The sequence below is a fragment of the Apium graveolens genome, chromosome 9 (genome assembly GCF_009905375.1).
Source record: "Apium graveolens cultivar Ventura chromosome 9, ASM990537v1, whole genome shotgun sequence".
In the NCBI taxonomy this organism is placed as follows: Eukaryota; Viridiplantae; Streptophyta; class Magnoliopsida; order Apiales; family Apiaceae; genus Apium; species Apium graveolens.
This window is the reverse complement of record NC_133655.1, coordinates 253,838,405-253,849,386: the sequence shown is the minus strand read 5'-3', so window position 1 is coordinate 253,849,386 and position 10,982 is coordinate 253,838,405. Positions and strand designations below refer to the sequence as shown.

The 10,982-nt window shown below is 35.0% G+C and overlaps 1 protein-coding gene across 1 annotated transcript; it reads left to right on the top strand.

The window, feature by feature from the left end:
- Positions 1-6,684: 6,684 nt before the first annotated feature.
- LOC141686174 (uncharacterized) lies at positions 6,685-7,373 on the top strand. Its single transcript, XM_074491225.1, has 2 exons — positions 6,685-7,129; positions 7,219-7,373. The coding sequence occupies exons 1-2, from the start codon at positions 6,685-6,687 to the stop codon at positions 7,371-7,373; spliced, it is 600 nt and encodes a 199-aa protein (XP_074347326.1).
- Positions 7,374-10,982: the final 3,609 nt, after the last annotated feature.

Below are 10,982 nucleotides of genomic sequence, written 5' to 3'. Positions count from 1 at the left end.
TCTCTTGATTTAATTTCCAAAAATTAAATCCTTTAATTAATAATATTAAGAACTTTTCTTAATTAATTTATAATCAATTAAATCTCATTTAATCAATTATTAAATTTGCCAATTAATTATTTATTTCACAAATAAATAATTATTAGCCATTATTAATTAATTCCTCCACCAATAAATCATTCTCTTTTTATGGTGTGACCCTGTAGGTTCAATATTAAGCCGGTAGTAGAAATAAATAATAATAAAACTATTTTATCATTATTTATATAAATTCTCTGATTTATTAAATATGATTAATTAATTAATCACATTTATTCTACATCGTGAGTGATGTTTCTCAACATATCGCGACTATCCGGATAATATGAATTCACTGCTTAGAATACCAAGAACCTGTCAGTGAATAGTTACCGTACAATAAACTCCTTCTACCCTACAATGTCCCGATTAAATACAAGGCATGGATCCCGTGTCAAGCCTATCTAATTCAATCACTTGCTTACCATTTACTATGCGTAGTTCTATGCAAATTAGAAACTCCTTTCTAATTTCATTCACTCTGGCCAGAGATTCCTGAACTAGCATAAGTGGATTAGCCTTGAACATTCGCTTCCTTCACTGGAAGGGGTAGATCCTTTATTGATCATACACTATCTTCGTGTACAAATTCCTATACCCAGAAGAGCCCTAATAATTGTCCCTGGAGACTAAGAACTAAACCAAAGCATAGTTCAGTGTACACAAGATGACTATGATGACCTCAAGTCTAAGGATACTTGTACAACTATCACTAAGCGAACAACTGCTGACACGTGAGTGAACTCCATCAGTTGTTCAGCTGGGCTAGTCATGTTCAGTGAACTTATTTTATAATAAGTACCTACATACTAGCTATAGTGTCACCACACAAATGTCTATGAAAACAGACATCCTTCATAATGAAGCAAGCATAGTATGTACCGATCTTTGCGGATTATTAATTACCAGTTAGTAATCCTATGACCAGGAACTATTTAAGTTTAGAGTTATCATCTTTTTAGGTCTCACTATTATGATCTCATCATAATCCATAAAAAGCTTTACTCTAAACTATGGTATATCTTATTTAAACACTTAAATAGATAGAGCCCGTAATAAAAATAAAACAAGTCTTTATTAATATCAATGAAATCAAAACAGATTACATAAAAGTTATTCCTAAATCCTAATACACGATTGGATTTAGGACATATTCCTTTCAGTTAAGATAATAACTAAGATAATAAGAACTCTTGCCAAGTTCATAGTCGGGCTACCTAACGTAGTACTGACAGTTAAAACCCTTATGGGAACCCTTATAAATATCGTGATAGAAGCGTAGTTCGTTATCGTATATGGTAGCGGGACTCCGCACCCTGAGGTTGAGGAGCAACAACGCGATGATGTTTTATTACTTATTGGAGATCAGATTATGGATCTGATAGAGCATCCTAACGCAGGATCGGATGATGTTCATATTGAGGATGTAGCGGTGGAGGATGTTGTCCTAGAAGGGACAGTTGCTGAGGAGAATCCCATGGAGGATCCTGACAAGAATGAATAAAGGACCACTGATGAATTGATGACCATGGTTAGGTCGACTACCAGAGGTAGGATTGGTCGGTCATTACCGGAGGTTCGTTCAAGTTTGTAAAGATAGTAGCCCCCTTTAACGCGGCTTACTCGTAAGACTGAGAAGTTCGAATGGACAGAGAAATGCGAGAATAACTTTTAAGAACCGAAGCAAAGGTTGGTGATGTTCCCTATGTTGGCGTTGCCGGATGGAAAATGAGATTTTGTGAAGTGTAGTGACGCTTCGCATAAGGAATTAGGGTGCTTCTTATACAGCACAGCAAGGTAATCGCGTACGCGTCAAGACAATTAAGGGAATATAAAATTCAATATCCCCACCCATGAGCTTGGGCTCGTGGCAATAGTTTTGCCCCAAATATTGGAGGCACTACTTGTATGGAGAGAAGTGCGAGATTTACACAAGCCATAAGTGCCCTAGTGCATTTTCACGCAGAAAGAGCTCAACATACGCCCGAGGAGGCGGTTAGAGCTAATCAAGAATTATGATTGGGAGATTCTGTATCATTCGGGGAAAGCCCATGTGGTGGCTGATGCCCTTAGTAAAAAGGAGAGACTCAAGATGATCATGTCTTTGAGAGAGTTTATAAGAGATTTTGAGAAAATGGAAATAGAAGTGAAGGTAACCGGAGCCGGTACTGAAAAGATGTTTGAGATTGCAATACAGTCCGAATTATCGGAAAAGAACATATTGTGCCAGAAAAAGTGATGAAGGAAGGCAAAAAGCCAACAATTAGATAAAAGATTAATACCGAGAAAGATGAGAAAGGAATAATGAGGTATTCCTATAGAATTTGGGTTCCAAATGTTCAAGAGCTTAAAGATGAGATCTTAGATGAAAGCTAGTTTGAGGAATAAGATTTAGAGCTAACCCTGAACGTGATAGTCAGGGAGGTCGCCATCAAGATAGAAAGAACCCATAACATAAAGAAGTTGAAAATGAGGATTTAAAACATGAAGGATGACCCTGATTACGGGGAGGAGGAGGAAATGTTTAGACTAAGAAAACAGAAGTTGAGCGAGATAAGGAGACCCGAGATGGTACTCCTATACGGAAATTCATGGACCTGTCTAAACAGAACTTAGACTATTATCCCCAACCACCACCTTGAGGAAACAATACGGTAGGAAATTCTTTCAGGACCTTTAAGTCTCTAAGCTCTCAGAGTTCCAAGGAACAGGTTGACCTAGTCGAGGCAAGAGCCTGGCTAAAGGAAATAGAGGAATCATTTGAGATTCTGAATGATTGACGAATCACAAAAGACTGTTTTTGTCACTTACCCTCCTAAGAGAGAGACCACCCGCTGGTGAAAGGCCAAGGAAGGCACGGAGCAAGAGATTATAATAAACTGATTAAAGTTCAGTCAATTGTTTTCAGGAAAGTACTTCCCAAGGTTATGGGGACAGTGTAGAAGCTTTAGAGCCAGAACAAAGGCAGAAGAGTATGATGAATTATGAATCTAAGTTGTAAAAGTTGTCAAGATTCGTTCTGAGGACACGAATCCAGAATGACGGGATGTTTGAAATCAATACTTATGTTGTGTTGGTTCATGAAATAATGATAAGAGAAAGGAGTTGGGTATGAGGAAACCCTAAAAACTCGTAGCAATAGAAATAGAAAAGTATGTAATCGTCAGGATGCGGGTGATTCACCATGAGTTAAATTGATGGTTCAAGGAATAAGAGATAAATATATTTTATCCCCTGTAAGTTGGGAGGATTTGAGGAAACCTTGAGATAGTTCGAAGGATAAATATTGAGACACGGATAGACTGAGGAGACAAGAAAGTAAGAAAGTAGGAAAATTGGATGAAGAAAGTGACCTTCAAGAATGTGAAATGTAAGACCGGTGGCTCGATACCCAAAAAGGGAGACGCCAGGTATGAGAGTTATCCCAACATTGAGATGACTGTTGGGATAAACAACAAAAGTAAATAAGGAATTATTAAGAAGAAGTTCACGTTGAACACGACCAATATCTTCCAGAACATCCTTGTTATCATTACCAAATTAGGCAAGAAAAGCGGATAACCGTTGTTATCTTTTGGAGGCCATATTGATTGACCTCATTTTGAATACAAATGTTATTGTGAAATTAGGCATATACTACCGAGGTGGAAATGATTGAATAAGACACCCTTATCAGGGATATATGACTTGATTATCCATGGAAGGATGCATGTACCTTTTTAAAGGTGGAATTAAGGATAGAACATCGGTAACTTAAAATGAATCCTAGGGGAATGCATAAAGGTTGACATTTCACCCTTAATAGGGACAGTATGAGTTTTGACAGTATGAATTGGAAAGGATAAAGGTAATAACAACCTTTAAGGATCAGTGGAGAAATTTTTCAGAAGTATATAGACAATGATTCTGGTATTAATAAATGGTATCTTGATATGCCCTGTATCTAGGGAATACAGGAGGAACGATTCAAGAATAACCTAAGAGGTTTTACAAGGAGAAAGGTAATATTCAAAGTTCTCAAGAATAGAAATTTTGATAAAGGAAATGTGACGTAATTATAATGATGCCAAGTGGGGCACGTGTTAAACCACGAGAAAGTATGGATCGAACCAGTAAAGGTCGAAATTGTTCAGGGCAATTAGAGCCTAAGATAAAAGATGTTCTAAGTATAATTGAGAGTCGGTCGTGACAGTGATTAACCTCTAAAGACTGAGGCAATAACTTATGAAAAAATGGTGATATTTTTTTTACTCATCAGATTTTAAGGAAAACATCTTCACATAAGCTGTGATTGAAATGAGGTATAAAATTTATTTGAAGGTGGTTAATAAAATAAGACAATTAGTCCAACATCACCGTGATCATGATAAAAGGTTTAATAATCATTGTCAACTTTATTTGACATATATGTGATGTGTCAGTGATATACACTATTATTCTAAGAGTAATAATCATACATCTGTCGATATCACTCATGAATAGATAGATATGTATTAGTTATCCGAGCAAAGGCTTATCATTAATAAACATGGCACTCAATTAATTAATGATGAAAATCATTCCAATGTCAAAGACCATATTACGTGAAGCACAGGTTCATAAATTCATATTGTGACATGACATAAATGGTTATGTATTTGGTATGCATGTACCAACAAACATGGTAGACCATGATAATAAACTAACCTTTTGCAAAATCACGCACAGGAAAAGCTAGAACATTCCATTGCTGCGACATACGTGTTTAAACTTTAACCACATAACATAAAAAATAGTTTGAAACTTATATAAAGTAAAATGCTTTAAGATTGTTATCAATCTTGTATGATATAGACATTATTATATATATATTGAACATATAACTAATTTAAAAGAACATTGATTATTCTTAAATCACATAAACATTTAAGAATTAACAATTAAATTAGGAGAAGGGTTTGAGAAAACAAATAGAGATTGGATTTAATCTCGAGTCCAGAAAACTGTCTCCTTAAAGCAGTTTTACCCTGCACCATCCGTGTTTAGCGACCTGCTTCCCAGGATAAAACAAGATACTAGTATAATCGATAAATCCAAAATATTATCAGCGAACTTGAACTGAGCCCGAGAACTATCACCGGAATAATTGGAAAATTTAAGACTGAAGAGACCGAGAATTAAAGAGACGACTCTTATTTTCTCCACTTAATAAAACTGGTGACCTAAGACTCTATATATAAAGAGAGGCTTGAAAGGACTTGAATTTATTTTCAATGTGGTACATGGTATTTATAAGAAAAACCAAGGAATAGGTTTATGCTACTCTCGATGTGGTACAAAACCCACTTTTCACATTAAAAGGTCACACTTTGGAACATTAGTTCTCAATCACCTTTTACTCATTTTGAGCATGTAAATATGCGTTGGAATCCCCTCGAAGAGGAGAATACGTTCCAATAAATACACACCACTAACATATAATGTGTCTCACTCATACAGAGTCTCAAAATGATTCACAACTTATTCTAAAATACTAAGTTTCTCCAACAAATTCAACAATTCATCGTTTAACTACTTAATTATCTCAAGAACTCAAGGTTTATTGTTCATCAACATCATCTTTTACCGAACAACTTCATCCACAACAATCAACTACTCCCTCCATCTCACTGGGAAGTTTGCATACCCAGTGGGCACGGAGGACAAGACAATACAAAATAATCAATAGAATAAGAGAAACAAGCAGTAATTAAGCTTAGTTTAATATAAAGGTACAGAGTAATTAGCTGATGGTGGGAAACTAACACAACAACCCGCCCAAATTACAATACAAATTGGGTCCACCAAAATTTGGCTCCAAAAGTGAAAAACAGAGATCCTATAAATAGCCAGTTGACACATGTGCAAACTAAGTTACCAAAATATTCATATAAATACACTTCATCTACCAAAGATAAAAACATGGCAGCTACATTTCCAAATCCAGGAGATCTAAGTGATGCTTTAATTTCATGTCCAGTTCTGGGCACTGCAAAAGGAAAGAGATTATTAAATGCTAGAAAAGAATCAAATTGTTCAAGTACTATCAATAAACTACAACAATAAGAAGGTCAAAAGGGGAATGATAAAAAAACTTGCCTCCGAATATGCAGTGAGCAGAGTGACAATTTCAAAGATATGGAGAGTGGTTTTACAATCAATAAAAATTGGTGAAGTTCCTAATGTCCAGAGAAAATATAAAGGTACGTGTCATCGATATATAGTGGATTTAGAAAAGGTACGATCAATTCCTCTGTATTTAAGAATAAATATTAGAACACTTTCTTGTCAACTTGGTGCACCTAAATCTACCGTTCATAGGCTGATTCAGAAAGGAAAAATCAGATCGCATTCAAATGCTTTAAAACCCTTTTTAACACTTCTAAATATGGAGGCAAGGTTGAAATTTGTCTTAACCCATATTGAAAGATCAACACTGCACACAAATCCAACCTATGTAGGCATGTTTTCTATAATTCATATAGATGAAAAATGGTTTTATATAGAACAACACAAAAGTACTACTTGCTACCGGATGAAACGGAGCCACATAGAACCTCCAAATCAAATAGATTTATAACCAAAATAATGTTTATGAGTGCTATTGCTAGACCTAGGTATAGTGAAGATGGTACTTGTACTTTTGATGGGAAAATAGGGATATTTCCCTTCATAATTGAGGAACCAGCAGTTAGGGCAAGTAAAAACAGGGCTTGGGGTGTTATACAAATGAAGCCTATCGAAAGTATCACTAAAACTGTGATAAAGGCATGTTTACTTGAAAAAATTATCCCGTCTATTATGGCGGAATGGCCATCCGGCTGTGATAAACATATTGTCGTCCAACAAGATAATGCAAGTCCTCACATCAATGACAATGACTTAGATTTTGTTGATGTTGCACAATCTGATGGATTTAATATTACGCTAGCTAATCAACCGGCAAATTCTCCGGATCTCAATATCAATGATCTAGGCTTCTTTAGGATTATACAAGGACTACAACACGAAAAGCGCCTAAAACGGTTTGTCAGTTAGGTGATGCAGTCAACAAAGCCTATGAAGAAGTCAGCGATTCAACTTTAAATTGTGTATGGTTATCACTAATGAGTTGTATGACAGAGATACTCAAGCTTGGCGGTAATAATAACTATAAGCTCCCTCACATAAAGAAGGGAAAGCTGGCCCGTCGGGGACAGTTACCAAATGTTTTAACTGCTCCACTGGATATTGTGGAAAAGGCACTGGACAAGGCAATCAATGGACAGTCAATTTAGGATCAAGGCCTGATATTTTTGCTTATTGTAAGTAATATTGTGGAAAAGGCTCTGGACTGCTCGAATGTAAGTACATGTAAGTACTCTGATGTAAGGCCTGATATTTTTACTTATTGTAATATTAACGCAGGTTTAGCATTATGTGAAATTCTCGACAAACAGATTATGACTCCACAATTATGACTCCACAATTGAAAACATTATGACTCTACAATTGAACACATTATGTGAACTGGATTGCTTTAACTTAACCGAACAACATAAATACATTTTTCAACTAAACTCAAGAATAATGATGAGAATTTCATGATCAAAGGTCAGGAAAAATAGTGAACTTTAAATTAAAACAAGAGACAAATAATGTGGCACCACACAATAGACAAACAGATTATTTCTTGTCATAGTCTTACAAAGATGCAGAGCAGATAGGTAATCTAAATAAATAAAAAAATTCTTCTGCAAACAAAATCAGCTGCAGGAACCAACTATGTCGCAAATCCACAACCAAATAAAGATAAAATGCACCACATAAAAATAAATGTCAAACAAAACACCTATAATCTCCCATATATAAAATCATTTACACTAATCAATAAGCTGCAAATTCACTAAACAAATCCAATTCACGTAAACAAATCGTAGACATGAGCATTAGTAGGAGCACAACATCAAACTGGAAAAAATAAACAACGAAAAAGTGATACACAGAGATGGAAGAAGAAGAACAGTCATACCCGCCCTTTTTGAAAAAACTGGGAGGAAAATCATGCAACAGTCCAGTTGGGTCATCAAACTTCACCCTTTCAACAACATCCTTCTTCAACCTCTTTGCTTTGAAGTTAACTAGGTCTTGTTCATCAACACGTTTCTTCATCTTTTCCGGACCATCAAATATTAACCTTCTTCCTTTTAAATTACTTGCCTCCTCTTTAATTACGTGATTATTCATCCTTTCCGGAGTATCTTCAACAATCATGTCATACAAATCCACAATATCTCGGACTGGAGAGACTAACGATGACGGAGATGATTCGATTTCAGAATCTGAATAAAAAATTGGGACTGAATCGTTTATGATTTGAGACTCCATTGAATAAGTTTAATTGAATGTATACAGACGATACAGAGTAAAATCGGAGATTTTTAATTTAGGGTTCTTGAAGAATAGAAAGAGATGAAGCAGATGGGTTCGACCGACGTGTTGGTATAATAAAATTAAGAAGATAAGGAGTTGGTGGGTGGGCTTGGTTTAATTCATAAAATATAATTATGTTTTCATTAATTTTGGATTATAGTCTTGTCTGAGCAGTAATTAACTTCAGTACAATAATTTTATATTATTAAATTTTTTACTATTTTTGGTAATGTAAAGAAATGAGTGGGACGGCTCAAAATAGTAACTGTAAAGAATCCTATGGGACGGAGGGAGTAACATATAACTACTACAATCTTAACCAATAATCAAGATCAATGCTTTTCTTGAAAAGTTCTTTACTAAACGAAGTTTGAAAAAAGGTTTTATATATTTCTTGGGATCTTGGAAGGCTCTCCTTGGATGGATGATACTTGATATGCTCTTGGGTGTGCTTAAAGATCCTTAATTATCCAAGAAATCAACTAAAACAACTTGAAGTTACTATTTGGTTACTATTCATTATTATCTTTATCATTTTAATTACCTAGGAAAAACTCAAAGAAATGGGGTGAAAGATTTCTTTTACCTTAGTTTGATAATATGGAAGCTTGGGAATTAATTGTAGGATTTTTTCAAGGCTTAAACTTGAGCTTTGAATTTTGGTTTCCTCCTTTTCTTGGAAGGGGCCGAATGGAAGGAAATTGGGGGGGGGGGTGCTTGCTTGCTTTCTTGATACTTTGGAGTGTTGGTTGATTTTGTGATTATTTAGGTATGTATTTTGTAGAATCAAGAAGTAAGATTTTTCAAGGCTAGAAGCTAGGTTAGTACTTCCACCATCACTTCTATTATTCACTCCAACTATGTTACTATGCTTCTTTGATGAGTTACTATTTGATCATCAATCCTTGGTTGCATTTTGTACTAATTGTTTGCATGGAAATTTGCAGGGGTTTATTTTGTTTATTCATTCACTTACTTACTTACTTGGTTGCTTCCTCGTAATAATGGTAATTCCTCGTAAGTGATTCGCGGGGTAATCATTTCTTATGAATCCTTATATTTTGTAATCTTATACTTGGGTTTTATTCATAGGATTTTAAATCCTTGATTGTAATATGATTCTCGTATGTTCGTAAACTAAAGCCGTTTTGAAATATCGGTTTTATTCGAGAACTAACGACTTTTACACATACTCATTTGGTATGTATTAACACAATATCAACTCGGAAACTTAATTTTCATATCCTAATATAGTGTGGACTTAAAAGTTTTTCCTTAATCGTCAGGATTACTATTTAAAATTCATTTTACAAAGTCCCAGAAATTCGGGTTATTACACTTTAATTATATATTGTTTATGCTTTCGTGTTTGTTTCGTTATTTGGTTTAATTTGCAAGTTCTTGTTAATTTGTGATATATAATTGTCCTATTGTTGTGCATATAGTATTATTCTCAACAATCTTGAAAAGATTATTTGTGTTATATTATAGTTAGCAAGATGGTTAACGAAACTAGTGATATTTATAAGACTGTTGAGTCTATTTTTGGTTCTGGGATACTGTTTTCACCATTGGTTGGATTACGTACCGTTTTCCCTGACCTATTGATTTATCGGGCATGCCGATAAATTTAGTGATGTAGCTTCTTTTTCTCGTTGGGAGAAAAAGATAAAACTCTGGTTAACGGTCAAGGGTCCATAGTCGGTGGTGTAGTATGATCAACATGATTTGGATCAAAAGAAAGCTGAATCTGTTAAGACTTATGCTTTATGGACTGAAAAGAATAGAACGGCTAGGACAACCATTTTTGCAATTTTGGCGAACATCTTGTTCGATATTTATTCATCAGATGCCTAAACTGCTAAAATATTGTGGGAGAAGTCCCGACTGGATCTTATTATATTATGTTCCAACAGTCACTGATATTGGAATTACAAGTATCGTATTCAGGATTACAGAGTTACTATATCCACTGTTGTCATACTGCACTAAGGGTTAAGGAGTTGAGGTCCTTCACCTTCCTCCGGAAATCACAGTGTTGGCATATGTAATTAAGTATACCAATGAAGCTCAATTTCGCAGCAATAGATATGTAACACATGTACATTAGTTAGGATCGGGAGTTACCAAACTTTGATAGAAAATTTAGCTGTCAGTGTGTAACATAACATGGCATGTTTCTGTAGTTTCTTTAATTGTCCAAGCATTTGCCATCGCAACAATTGATTGAATGCCAAATGAGGAATTGAGGACAATTGTAATGATAATGGGATGAAAGATTACATGAAAGATGATTTGTTCTTCTTTGCCAAAGGTACACATTAACCACTCTATGCCAAAAATAAGAACTAAGTGTATTAATTATTAAGGCCCTTATGTAGTTTGGCCCTGGAGAAAAGGGAAACACAAAAGCAGAGGGACAAAGGGCAATCTCCTTGCAAAATATAAAGTATTGAAAGGAAAGAAAGCTGAGC